Genomic DNA, 14,467 nt, shown 5'->3' on the forward strand with positions numbered 1-14,467 from the left:
AGCCGTGCCAGGAAAACTCCTTCTCCCGGCTTTCCTGCTGCGAGCGAGCTCCGATAGGATCGCCGAGAATAAAGTCACTTCATTTACAAACCGGGGAGCCAAATCTGATAGACATCAACATTCGAGGTAAGTCAAGGAGCGGTGGAGCGCTGCCAGCTCCCCAAATGAATATTCATGGCAAACACTCCCCCAGCTCCGAGCTGAAGAGAAGCCGGCAGCAGGAAGGCCGCCCCTGGGAAGGGAAAGGCGAGGGACCAGGCTTATTTCATCCTTTTTATTGAGTGCAATTTTCTCTTTAGTACAATATTCTCTGAAAGATACTGTTACAAACTCCGACAATTTCAACACAATCAACAAATTGGGGAAGAAGGGGAGGGGGAGGGGAGAGTGGAGAAAAAAAAATAAAATTAAAAAAAAATTCCAAGGGTTGAAATCTTTTACAGACATCTCACTGGTTATGTACAGGACAGGGTAGGGCTGGCCCAGGACATGCCACGGCTCGGGGGGACGGGGACCGGGGCGCTGCGGGACCTCCCGGAGCATCCTGCGGTGGGAAGCGGCCCCTGGAGCCCCCTCTCCGACGCTGCTGCCCCGCTGCAAGGCTGCACTCAACGCCCCTGCAAGGCAAGAGGAAGACAAGGAGAGGGTGAGAATAGGCACAGAGCTCGGAGAGCCACGCGTCCTTCCCCCACCGAGCTGCCAGAGAAACCCAAAGGCTTCTTACAGCACATACAGCCTCTCAAAAAAAAAAAAAAAGGAAGCAGGGATTAATTAATATGCTGTCAGAAAAGTGATGATTTCAATGAAAGCTCTCCATTTCTCCTCAGGGGGAAAAGGGAGGAATGGAAGAGATGTAATTCTTTGTGAAGCTGATTTGCTTTAGGGAGCAGAGGCTGGGATGTGATTTTGGGGGCAGGAGGGTATCTGTGTCCCCCAGCAGCCAAGATGCCTTTCCACCCCCTCCTGCTGCAAAATGAGCCCCCCCTGGGTGTAAAGCAGGAGCAAAACCACCAACCACCATCAAATCGCTTTTTTCAATGTAACAAAACACATATCCCCATTTTCTCTGCTGCCAGGGGGAAACCAGAAGGTTTGGGAACCAGAGGAGCAGCAGCAGGAGCACCTCCACACCCTATAACCAACAAGTACCACACAGCAGCAAAATCCCATTATTTAGCCACTTTGGAGAGGCAAAGATGCTTTTAATATACAATTGCACCTTGGAAACATAAAGGCAGCACATTAAATAACAAAGCAATTGACTGCTGGGTCCCTTTGCTGGGCCACAAAAAACCGGGGCTCACTGGCTACTTATTGCCGGGCATCCCTGTGCCTCTCCAAACATACCAATGCCTTCAGAAACCCACCCCAGCTGTGCCTGACATTTCACTCCTATTAAAATTCATCATTCTCCTGAATGGAAATAATTTTTTTCTTTAGCAAACCCAGGTAGTAATGAAAGTTTTATTTAGTAATGTAGTGTTTGGTGGAAAAAGGGGCAGAGAGAAGGGAAGAGAAATTGAGATTATCTTTTTTAAAAAGGGAACTTCAGCTGGGGGAAAATATATTGCTGGATATTTCTTGGGCACAGGGGGCCATTTTCGGTGCCACGCTTGGAGGTTTGGTCTCACAGCTCTCGTTAACGGGATCAGAACAGCAAAACACCCGGAAAAAAGCCGTAACAGAAACACAAGGGATGTAACGATGCTGCTCGAGCCGGGCGGGTCCGGGGGACGGCTGCAAATCGAGGGGGGGCTGCGGTGATTTGTATCGGCTCCGGATTGTGCCACATTAAAGCTGGACGCGAGCGATGGCTCCGGCCCCGGAGATATTACCAGATACATTACCAGATACATTACCAGATACATTACCAGATACATTACCAGATATATTACCAGATATATTACCAGCTGCTCCCGGCTCCACCACCGCCTTCCCCCGCGGCATTCCCAGCTCCTCCAGCCGTCCTTTCCCGAGCCGCCCGGCAGCGGCAGAGCTGGGGAAGGGTTTGGGGGTTTGTTATCCCTGGGGAACCCGCGCCCTCCCGGGGTGGGGGGTGGCTGCAGGCTCAGCCCTTCTCTTGGTCCGGATAAAAATGATGCAGGGACAGCTAAAGCTGATTTGGGCCGATCCCAAAGGATGGATCTCAAGAGAGCCGAGGGACAGCTCATGAACAGCTGGAGGAGGATGGGGGGGCTGGGGGCAGCGCAGCTCATCCCCAGGTACGCAGCCACCGAGTCACCGCCCTCATCCTTCATCCCTCATCCTTCATCCCTCATCCTTCCTCCTCCTCCTCCTCCCGGAGTGCCGGTGTGGGAACCCCTGCGAGGCGGGCAGAGGGCTCTGATCTCAGCCTCCGAGCGCTGCCGTGACACAAATAGCGATAAAAAGGCCACGTTTGTGCCGTGCGAAGGCGTTCCGTGAGGAAACCCAGCAGCGTGCTTGGGATGCGGGCACCGGGTCAGCCCCGGGGCGCTCTCCCTTTCCACACTCATGGGAATGGGCAGAACTGCAAATACCCAAAATAATCAAGGATGGGTGGCTCTGCAAACGCAGCTGCTGTGCCCGTGTGGTGCCATGGAAAAAGGGAGAAGCTGCTGAGAACGGGGAAGGACGGAGGCAACTCTGGGAGTGACCCAAGGCCGTCCCTGTATCCCCGCAAGCCCCCGCTGAGCACCGGCCCATTTCCAAACCCTGCAAAGGGAGCCACACCTCACCCCCTTTTCCCTGGGGCCTCCCAGAGCCCCAGCCCCATCCAGGCACCAATGACATGGCATTGCCACCCAGGCACTAACCCCAGCCTTAGCCCCTGACCACGGCAGCCTCTGGCTGGCTCCCAAATATTTAGACGGGGGAATCTGAAGAGTTCAGCCAAAGCACAGTGGGGAAAAAGAAGTAAACCAAGCAATATGTGCATGTTCCACATCTGCCTGCCCACGGCAGCCCCCACAGGGATGCGATGTGAGGCTCACCTGGCTCCTCAGACAATTCTTGCCATGGGCTGCACCTCCCGCTGTCAGTCCTGCTTGGCACTAATTAGCATTGATAATTGCACTGATGGTGACCATAATTTTCCTGCCCTCTCTCCCTACCTTCACACAAGGGTTCAATTGCTTAATGAGGCCCCTGAGGATAATCAGAGAGGAGCAGGTTCTCCCACCACGATGGCAGCTCCTGCACAACGTGAGGGGATGGGAGAGCAGAGAAGGGAAAGGCACAGCCCAGCTGCTGGATGGGGAAAGCTGCCGAGTCTTGTTTACTTGGGGACACAGAGAAAAGTTCACTCCAATTAATTTTTTTAAGTGGATGGGCGCTAATCCCCCTACACTTATCCAGAATTAATGCAGCCTTAAGTAGATTTTTGCCTAATCCACTTCCACATCCGCCCCAAAAGGGCACTGTCTGTTTTGGGAAGGAGCAGAGTTCAGCTAATCCACTTAAAATTCACAGGGCTGGTTTGTTCAGATTAACCTCCTCCAGCATTTCCCTCCAGACAGGCCAGGAGACCTCAACACCATCCTGCCTTGGCCACTGATGGGGCCACCCCCTCCACAGCTGCAGCACCTGCAGTGCAGCTGTCCATGTGCTGGGGTCCACAGGGACCCGGAGATGTCCCCAAAACAGCCACTACAGCAGGGTGGGACAGCCAGGGGCTTCGGGGCAGTTTAAAGTCCAATGGCCAGAGGAAGGAGAGCAGAAGCAGCAGTGATGCTTGGACACAGACTGGGAGAAAGGGGGCAGCTATGCCTGAGCTGGAGGGGCTGCACACAGTGCAGGTCTGTGGAGGACAGCCAAAGGTGACAGCCCTGGGACACCATCCCAAGTGCCAGCAGCTCTGACAACCCCAAAAGGCACTGGTGAAGGGCACCATGGTCACCAAGACAGGTGCACTCCCCTCGGCAGCACCAATTCGCTGCTCTGACAGGAACCAAGACACCACAGTGATTGCCATGGATGCTCACGGTCCCACCTCACATCTCTTCCTGCCAGGCAAAGCAGAGCAGCTCCTCCTTCCACATCAAACTCTGGGAAGGCAACACAGCCCATCAGGGTCCAGTGATGGACATGAGCCAGATCTCCTCCAAGACACAAACCCTGAGGACATCAAAAATGAGAGAGCACAACCCAACAGCAGCTCTCACACCTCCCAGACAGGCTTTGGAGGAGACTCAGCTCAGCTGGGACAGTCAGAGCCATTCCCTCATGGCAGCCATTCCCAGCACAGCATGATGATCCAAGATGATCCTAAAGGACCCCTCCAACACCCCAAAATTATGAAAAATATAAGTCAAAACAGGTGCAGCAAAGAAATCACTGATGGGGTGAAATAACTTGCCGCAGGAGTCCCATCAGAGTGGAGTTGGCTTCTCCGCCATCATCACTCAAGAAGTTTCTGGCACTTCCAAAATTCTGAGGAGACTCACTGGGAATGATCCAAGTATTGGATCACTATCCACCCTGGCAGGATGCTTCACAGAGGAGGCACCACAGCAGACAACGACCTGAACATTAAATCCCCCTGCAGCTCCTCACGCAGTGGGGACACTGGGGCAGCAGGGACAAGCAGCACCTTGGATGAGTGTTGGAGCTGGATGTGACTCCAGGAGCTCAAGGAGGACGGGTGGCCTTGGAGCTACAGAACATTTCTGGGTCTGTAAATCCATTCCTCGTCTCAGAAGCTGATTGATCCTTTTTTTTTAAACTCGAATTCAATGTTTAAGAGTAATGATTTCCAAGTGAACACGGAGTGGCTCAGATATATTGGCAGTTTTTATGGATCAGAGGCAAAAGCCTTAATTCAGACCTTAACGAAGAGAAACGTGTCTGTCCCCATCTCAGAACAATGGCAAGGGCTGATGGCAGTGCAAAAAACTTTTCATAGGTGATGCCCAATGATTTATCCCAGACCACGGGCCCACAGAGATGTCCTTGGGATGCAGGCAAACTTATTGATGAGATTCTGCAGCCCAGCCCTAACCCTGCCTTATCTCTGAATCAGACACCTGGAAAAGCAAAAAGTAAAAGAGAAGATCCCATGGGATTCAGGCTGATACACAGGGGGAAGGATAGCCTTGTTTTCTCCTTGGCAAAGGAGCATTAGAGGCACCAAAAGCCAACGGGCTCAGAAATAATGGCTTGAGATCTCTCTTATTTAAAAACCAGCTGCCTGCTGTTTTCATCGCAAGCCTTGCTCTGACTTGGAGCAATATTTAAAATTAAATATACATAAGTGCTTTCAAAGAACTGTTAATTTGAAGGTCATTAAATGGCATAAAATACATTCCTTTTTTTCTGGAAAGAGGCACATAATTATGCCATTAATACATGCTCTTCTTCCACATTCAAGCCTCGGATGTGCAAGGGGCTTGGGTTCACCTTCCCTGGCAGAGTCACCACATCTCCTTTTAATTACTGCTGTTGAGAAGCCTGCCCCCAGAGATGGGGCTGCGGAAAAAGCATGGAAAAGCCCCAGGGGAGAATGATGCAGCTGAATTGCAAATGGGGGTTTTGGGGGGATGAGGGAAGTAAGAGTGGGGCTGGAAATGTGAAGCCACTTGGCAACACCCAGTCCAGCTGTGAGGATCTTGCTCACTGATTCCCACACAAGACCTTGGGCCAAGCTCAGAGCAGGGGTTTGGTAACCAAAAGTCCCTTTTTTGATTTAATGCTCTATGAAAAAAGGACAAAGCCAACCCAGACACACACACACACAAAAAAACCCTAAAAAAGACACAAAAGGGTTGAGGTTTTTACAGTTGCCATAGAAATGGAGAGAAGAAGCTGACGACTGCAGAGCACAAAGTGAAAGGCCAGGATCAGGGGAGAGGGTGAGGCGGGCTCACCCGGGCACACAGCCACATCCATGCATGGATATTCATGTGGGATGCAACCAAAGGAGCAAGACACTCTGACTGAGCTTCACTCATGAGCAGTGGCAGGGGTCAGGATCCAAGCCAGTGGGGTTCACCAGCAATGGGCCCCTCCAGCACTTCCACATGGCACAGGAACCCATCAGGACCCTGTGTGATGGACAGAGCCCAGCCCAGAGGAAAGGCCTGTGCAGTTGGTCCTCTTTGATCCAAAACTCCTTTTTCTTCCCTTTAAACTAAAACTCTGCAGGAAGAAAACTGCTTCTGAGCCATCCATTCTCCTCTGATCAAAGAAAGGAAATCCAACGCAAACCAGCGTGGATCAGAAGATGTGAAATTGGAGTGTTCATCTTTAGACCAAGGAAGAGGCTCTCACCAGAGTAGGGGCAACAGAGCAGCATCAACGAGGTGCCACCCAAGTCAAGGTGAGAACCTCTTCCTTGGCATCTGAGAAACACACACAACGCTGCTGCTGCCACGGCCAGGAAGGGATAGCACTGTCACTTCCAGACAGAAAGGCTTCACAGTTTGGAAAACTGATTTTACATGGAAGAAAGGCCTCTAAAACAACAAAATGGTCTGTCAGAAGTGGTCTGAAAATTTTATGTTGTTTTTTTCAATAAAAAGCAAAATCCAAACATGCCCATTTTGGACTTTCCCCTTTGCTTTCCACTAACAGACTGATGGCATTTCATGAAACCTTCTGGTTTGGATGAAATGACTTCTGTTGAAAGGCAAGAGAACAAGTGGCCAGTTGTGACTCTCCCTCAAGTATCACCTTGAGAGCAGCTCCCTTGGCCCATGATGCCTCTTCGCTGCAGGGATTTGTTTGAGCACACCTGCACTCTCTTTGCTCAGCCCCAAGCACCACCAATGTGCTGCTGGGCTCTTGCATGACCCTGGAGGAGACATGTCCAGATCCCAGCACAAGGCCAAGATGTGGGGACAGCTGGTTAGGAGCAGTGGGATATGGGAATCATCTGCTCTGAGACAGCTCAGGAGACATCAGATGTTGGACAGCTGGGAAAGGGCAACAGAATGGAAAGGCCACCAGCCCCAGCAATGCCCAGGGGCACTGCTGGTGGCCCAGAGCCAAGGAGCATCATCCACCCTGGAAAACTGGACCGAGAAGATTTTGGTATCTCTGATAGTGCCTGAGCACCCAGACAGCCTGTTTGATCCCTCAGGGGTACCTGGTCTGCTGGGTGGGATGGGCAGGTTCACATTTCATATTCAGGATGAAATAGCCTCAAACTGTGCCGGGGAGGTTCAAGTTGGACACCAGGAAGAGTTTCTTTACTGCAGGAGTGATCAAACATTGGAATGGGCTGCTCAAGGAGGTGGTGGAATGCTCATCCTTCAAGGTGTTCATGGAACGGTGAACATGGCACTCAGTTCTCTGGACTGGTCGATAAGGTAGGGATCAGTCACAGGTTGGACTCGATGGTCTCAGAGATCCATTCTCACCCTATGACGCTGTGGTTCTGTATTAAAGGGTTTCCATCAAACCAGGGTTGCTGTGGTGTGCTGGGGCAGGGACAGCACCGAGCAGCAGCAGCAGCTGCCTCGCAGGTGCTCACAGAGCCAGCGACAGCAGCAGGGGAGCCATAAAGGTGCAGTATTGATATTTAGCCTGTGTAGCTGTCACTCGTTCCTTTAAATGCCTTTAGCTTCCTTCTAATAAAAGAGAAATAATAAAAAACCCCACAAAGGACCCTTCAGTGCCAGGGAATACCAATGTGGTGGGGCAGTGCATTAGCATGCGCGGCGCCTGCTCCATCTGCATGTTGTGTTCTGTGTGACAACATCCCAGAATACAGATTTGGGCCGCCAACATCCCGAGAGGTATTAGCAATCGTCTATCAGACAGGAAGAGGAGCAGTCCCTGCTGTTGTAAACAAGGGGTGTTTTTCTCTGCCTCTTTCTCTGGGGGGAGTTCAGTGAATTGAAACAAGCTCATTCCTGCATCTTGTTAGTTCCCGTTCTTCAGCAGAGCACAGGTCATCTGCCTTGGGCAACGGAGAAAAAAAAAACCTGGAGGTGTAAAGAGCACCCCAAAGGGTCCTTCACCCGCTGGTGGTGATGAACCACGAGCATGAACGTGTTCCTCATGAACCACCATGAACTGAGCATGTGCTCCTCATGGGATACTTGGGGGGTCCACCCAGCCACAGAGGACCCTGACAGCCCCAACACAGGAGGAACAGTGTTTCCAATAAGGAGATGTGGACAGGTGCTGGCAGCAGGCAGAGCACAGGTTTGTCTCCTTGTGTTCAGTGGCAGCAAGCAAATCTGGTGAGGCATCTCTAGGCACAGATGGGAATACAACGGGGCAGATGGACATGGAGCAATCCCATGGTGTAGTTGGATGTGGGCAGCCCCATGGCAAGGACAGACATGGGGAAAAACCACAGCCCAGGAGCGTGTGAGCCCTGCTCACAGCACTGATGGACACAGGACATCACTGCAGTACAGACAGCCCCAATAACACAGCAGGACACGGGGCACCCCTGTGGCTCAGGAACACCCCCAGGACACGGCTGGATGCAGGACATCCCCATGGCACTCGCAGAGGTGGAGTATTTCCACAGTGGGGATGGAGTGAGGGAGACAGAGGAGTGAGGAGAACGGGGGATCTCTGTGTATGTGTGAACCACCAAACCCCAGCTGGGACCTGCAGCCCCTGAGGCACAGCCACAGCCAGCCCGTGCCGCTGCTCCCCCGGCACACGGGTGCCGGCACAGCGCCGGCGAGAGCGCGGTGATGGATCATTGCAACTCGCACACAGCCCTCTAAGTAAAAGCCTTATTAAGAGTTCATTCGTTTTATAAACTCCTGATCCACAGGGGGACGTCAGATGGCCCAGCCTTACAATATTCTGGGTAAACACTGACACGTGTTGGGCAATTTTAACCAGATCAATTTGCCTAGGAGACCAATGGAGGAACAAAAAACAAAGAATAAAGATCAAATTAAATAAGGGGAAACATCCACTGGGAGAGGCTATAAAGGAGAGCAGAAAAATACAGAGCAGGACGGATGGATGGACAGACATGTGAGACACTCGGACCTACCTCTGAAGCCAAGAAACCTAAGTCCATAAATCAATATCAAAATCCTTAGGTCCACAAGATGGGGGAAAAAGTCCTCCATAGCCATCTTCCAGACATCACCGAGGCCCTGGAGGCATGACCAGTCCATTTCCCAGAGCATCTCTCTTCCTCCAGCAGCCACCAACCCAGTCACAGCCACGCGGTGGCTCCTCCAGTCCTGTCCCATCCCCGCCGCGCCAGCCGGCCCTTGGCATCCTCCTCCCCACGTGCAGAATGCCGAGAGCTTCCTTCATCGCCGGGGGCTTCCCGGCTGCCTCCCGCCCCTGGGGGCTGTGGGCACAACCCCTGGCCCCCCGGGCTGGGGACCGGCCGGCCGCTAGCTGCAGGGTCAGCACTGGTCTTCGGTCATGGACAAGCAGTGAGTCCACGGAGGGTTGACAACATACACAGGCGCACGAGCGCGCACACACACACGGGAACACCTCTTTCCATTTTCCAAGATGGAGAGTTTGTTGGTTTTTTTTTTTAATCCTTTTTTTTCCTTTTTGCAAAAAAATGCAAGCAAAAGAGAAAAAAAAACCAAAACCCAAGGTTTTCTATTGAAGGTACATCTCTTCTTCAATATGAAGACATTAACTGGATTGAGTCGGATCCCCCATGCAGTGGTCAGCGAAGTCCTTTGGTAGTTGCCGGAGCAGCACCCAGGTGGGATGACAGGGAGCTGCGGAGACATCTGAGGACACTTCCACCCAGTCCGTGAGCAGAGAGGGGAGCGGGGTGAGCCAGGAGGGCCGGGACAGAGAGGAAGGGCAAAAGAAGAAAAAGGAAGGTGGTTTCTCCGGACAGGATGCTCCATCTCATGCCTCTCCCTTCCCCAACAGCTCCTTCCTCCTTCTCAGTTTCGACCACTGCTCACTGGTGGCAGGATTGGAGTCTGGTCTCTAGGGTTTGGGTTTGCTTCCCCAACGCACATTGGTTTGTCTTCATTGTCTTTTATGATTTTTTTGTTTTGCTTTGCTTTTTAAATATATGATTTGTACATATTTATATGTATTTATACGCTGTCCCCCATGACATTGGTAAGTGTGCTTCTGTTGGTGGGGAACTGAAGTCACCAGTCAGAGGTGAGTCCCAGGAACATCCTTTGGCTGCAGTCGCAGTCCCCAGGCAGCGGCGGCTCCTCTCCCGGTGCTGCCCCGCATCAGTTCCTCCCCTCCCACCTCTGCCCTCCGCTGTGCGCCCTCCCCGGCCCCTCCCCATGGAACAAGGGACGTCATGCCATCGAGGTCGGAGACTGGCTCATCTGTACTCGCATGGACTGGACGCTGTTCAGGATCTTCTTCTGGTGCCCAGCCAAAGTCACCCCTATTCTCAGGAGGTCTCTGGAAGACAGAAGGACAGACAACATGGTTAGTGGGCAGCTGAGGGTGGAGAACCTGCTTTGCTGTTGCTAAGGGAGGTGAAGGAGGTAAGCTCAGCTGAAACATCCACAGAGAACCCAAGCACGGCCCCATGAGCATCACCAGGTCTGGAAGCAGGAAGACACCCACACATTGACTCCCAAATAGTGAATGTGGTCACCTCCAGACTCTGGGTGACCAATGTGAGGGATGCTCACACCTGTCCTTTGCCCTGAACTGACCTCCCCACTGCCCCAACTGGGCAGCACCCCGCTTTTGGGCAGCCCTGGCATGGCCAACTCACTCAGACGTCATCTGGGCCACCAGCTGCAGGGAGGTGAAGCCAGCGGTCAGGAAGCTGTCCCGGTACTGGCTCATCTTCACAGCACTCAGCCAGTCGTCTACTGAGGTAAAGGCAGTGAAGTCGGGGATGGAGCGGTCGAGGAGGGGCTGAGAAGGCCTGAAACAGGACACACCGCTGGGGACAAGGACAGCTGGCACCGAGGGGCTGCCCTGCCTGAGCCCAGCCAGCACAGGGACACGCTTCCCAATCCAACCCCCACACCCCTGTGCTCCCCCCAGCACACACACATTAAAGGCCATGAGGAAGGCCTGTCCCATGGGAATGCTGCTGAGCAGGGCTTTGCAAGCTCACACGCTGTATTCCAGCTGCAGCGTCGGCAGAGCAGCCACCACACCCAAACGGTCACACACCATAAAGAATCAATAGCAAAGAATTATTGCTGTTGCTTGGCTGAAAACAGCATGTTCTTTGTCTGACTGTCAGGCAGAGCGAAGACAGAACCCCCTGCCCCCGCCTAAGGATTTATGAACTCTGGAGCCGCTGGGGGAGCCTTTCCCCACGGCATGGGATGGTGACAGGGAGCGTCCCTGCGCCCGGCACTCACACAGCGGTGATGGTCGCCACAGTTTTGAGGCTTGCCGGGTTGCGGATCATTTTGTCGAGGGTGTTGACGATCTCGGTGAAGCGCGGGCGGGTGTTGCGGTCCTTCTGCCAGCAGTCCAGCATCAGCTGGTGCAGGGCGGCCGGGCAGTCCATGGGCGGCGGGAGCCGGTAGTCCTGCTCGATGGCGTTGATGACCTGAGGATGGATGAGGACGGATGAGTGAGGGACTCGGGGGGCTCCCTGAGCTGCTTGTGCAGGCAGAGGGGCTGCAGGCAGCCAGGAAGGCACGGCCAGCCCGGCTGATCAGCAGCCAAGGGAGCGGGAGGAGCCGGTGCTCTCCGAGGTTAATCTCCACTCTGATGCTCCGCGGCTGCAGTTCCTCCCAGCGGAGAGCTGCCACTCATTATCTCGGCGGAGCTCGCCGGAGTACAGCAGTCACACTTCCAAAGCTCCTTCCCTGCTTGTAAACCCTCTGAACATTTTCAAAGGCCCTGCAGCTTGCTGAAGTCCAATTACCAGCCCACTGGCTTTTCTTCCCAATTTCCCTCCTTGCATCCTCTCGCTCACCAGCCTGTTTCATCTCCAAACCGAGCGCTCCTGAGGCTCCAGGAAGGAGCAGAGGGCCCTTCAGACAGTGATTTCTTTTGGGAATGAGCATCCCCTGGGTCCCAGAGCAGTGTGGATGACCCCCAGTGCTTACATCTTGGTTGGACATGTCCCAGTAGGGCCTCTCCCCGAACGACATCACCTCCCACATGACGATGCCGTAGCTCCAGACGTCGCTGGCCGAGGTGAATTTGCGGTAGGCGATGGCCTCCGGTGCCGTCCACCTGACAGGGATCTTTCCCCCCTACAGAAGAAAGGATTTCAGCTGAGAAACATCTCCCTAGGCAGAGGAGGCTGGATGCCCACAAGCCAGGGTTGGGGCCATCCCACACACCCCAAACCATGGGTCCCCGTGGACCCCACCTGATGGGACAAGGAGGCAGGAGCCAAAAACATGTACTGAATCTTGCATGACTGTATCTTGCACCTCCTTAAAATGGCTTAGCTGAACAAAACAAATGGGTTTATCCAAGGATTTACCCCACTGACTGACACCATGCCACTCCAGCTGCCTGAAGGACCCAGCACATCAGTGGCCTGTCCCCAGATCCCTTCCCAGGGAGTCACCAGGTGACAAGGCTAAGCACGACTGGGCTAGTGCTTTTCACAGGTGAGGAGCCACAGGCATCCCCATCCCTTGGCCTTCAATGGAAACAAGGTTGAATTAAAAGCATCCTGTACAGATTCATCTGGGCTCCCACAGCTGCCAGGTCCTTTCAGCCCTACATTTGGAGTGGAAGGCAAAAAGCAAAACACCTTTAAAACCCAATGGAAAGCACTAGTGTAGGAAAGTGCCCTCGGCAGAGAGCTCCTCATTTCTCCCAGAGGCTCAAAATCAGGGTCAGCATCTCAAGCCACCCCGCCAAGCCAGGGCAGGTCCCAGGGGCAAAGGCCATGCCAAGGGCGCAGGGATGTGAGGAGGGGCAGCATGCACAGAGGGACTGCTCCCTGGGGAAGCTCCATAAAATAACCACAAAAAAAGCCAAGGGAAAAGGAAAACCACAGACGCGCACAGGAATTGTCTGGGGGCAGGACTGCATTGTAAATCGTTTAGCACAATCATCTTCCGTAGCCTTTCCGAGGACGCGTCAGCCGCTCTTGAAGGATGAATGGCAAAAAATTTGATTTGAATAACTACAAATGGAGAAATTAACTGCTAGGTTGTTTTTCCTGCCTTTTCCCCAGAGCGAAAAGCCTGCTGTGGGAGGCAGAGTGATGCAATCGCAGGCACAGCATCACTTCCCAGCTGCCGGGGAGATCTATTATGGACTAAATTAAATAAAAACACAGATGAGATAATCTCTTTTTATCTTTGAAGGTGGGGAAAAGACTAATTCATGCCTCATCTCAGCAGCTACCACTGGGGTCTTTGAAGGAAAAATAAAAGCTGAGTGTCTGCTTAAAGGCTGCTGCCTGCAGGAAGGGTCTGGGCAGGGAGAGGGGCAGGTCTGGGGGGAACAGGAACATCCCACTGAGCAGCAGGGGGACAGTGAGGGGCTGCAACTGGGCCAAAACATTGAGTCAGCCTTAAAGGCATGTCCCTGGCTTTCCCATTTTGGCAGCTGGAGCCAGCCCTGGCACCTGGGCACAGCTCAGCAGCCCAAGGAACTGCTTTGGCAGGAGCTGGTGCAGCCTCGTGCCGGCACCCACCGTACACTCTTCTGTTTAATCCATTAGATAAGGTCAGTGAGTTGCTCATCCCTTTCCCCTCTGATCATCCTTAACACCTCTCAGGGGCTCACAAGCAGGACAGTGGCCATGGTGGGGAGCTGGGGGTCCCCTGGGGTAGCCAGGAGCAGGGGGAGAAGAGAGCTGCTGTTACCTACAAATGAGTTAATTAAGGAGGAGAAGGATGGCTGGGGAATGGCAGAGCCCCCATTAGGCTTGTTCTTTAATTTATGCTTGGAACAAGTTTCCAGCAGGGAAAAGCAGACCAGACCTGGAGTGCTGGGGGAAGGGGAGGCAAAACACCATCACTGTGCTGCCAGGAGTTGCTGTGATCTCCCTGCCTCCCCTTCCTGTCTCTCCAGGGACTCCTCTGTTCACCTTTCCTCCCCAGAGGAAAGGGAAGGGGCTTATCTGGAAACTGCAGAAGGCAGAAAGGTGCTTAGGGAGGAGGGAGGTGGAAAACTTCTAAAAAGGAGGAAGAAAAAGGAGGGGAAAGAGAATAATTTGTGGAAACCACAGCCAGGACCTCTGGACCATGAACGTATGTGGTGGGAACACTCATGAGGTGCTCCCACCCATGCCAGACTGTACATCCAGAACCCTTCTCCCAGGCTCAGCAGGTGCAGGGCACAGGGAACTCTGGGCAGGAGAACATCCTGTGGGAGGTACCTACCAAGGAGCTGGTGTAGGTGGGGTCAGACGTATCGTCCTGCAGGTAGCGCGAGAGGCCAAAGTCAGATACTTTGCATACCAGGTTGCTGTTGACCAGGATGTTCCTGGCAGCCAGATCTCTGTGCACATAATTCATCTCTGCCAGGTACTTCATCCCAGCAGCAATGCCTCTGAGCATTCCCACCAGCTGGATCACTGTGAACTGCCCATCGTTTTGCTGCAAGCAGAAAGAGCAGGCACTGGGGTGAGCACAGTGGGACCAGGGCCACTCACCCTGACCTCAGGAGGATG

The 14,467-nt window shown here is 53.3% G+C and overlaps 1 protein-coding gene across 1 annotated transcript in view; it reads right to left on the reverse strand.

The window, feature by feature from the left end:
* Window positions 1–282: 282 nt before the first annotated feature.
* Window positions 283–14,467, reverse strand: part of EPHB1 (EPH receptor B1) — a 77,413-nt gene continuing 63,228 nt past the window's right edge. Inside the window, exons 12-17 of the mRNA XM_014258300.2 lie at window positions 14,178–14,393; window positions 11,931–12,080; window positions 11,232–11,425; window positions 10,628–10,783; window positions 8,945–10,305; window positions 283–617 (exon numbers count right to left, since the gene is read on the reverse strand). Coding sequence (XP_014113775.1) covers window positions 10,197–10,305; window positions 10,628–10,783; window positions 11,232–11,425; window positions 11,931–12,080; window positions 14,178–14,393 — 825 coding nt within the window. The 3' untranslated portion in view covers window positions 283–617; window positions 8,945–10,196. The remainder of the gene's footprint in view (window positions 618–8,944; window positions 10,306–10,627; window positions 10,784–11,231; window positions 11,426–11,930; window positions 12,081–14,177; window positions 14,394–14,467) is intronic.

This window comes from Pseudopodoces humilis, chromosome 11 (assembly GCF_049639895.1).
Source record: "Pseudopodoces humilis isolate 2021_Gansu_Grassland_sample_001 chromosome 11, ASM4963989v1, whole genome shotgun sequence".
In the NCBI taxonomy this organism is placed as follows: Eukaryota; Metazoa; Chordata; class Aves; order Passeriformes; family Paridae; genus Pseudopodoces; species Pseudopodoces humilis.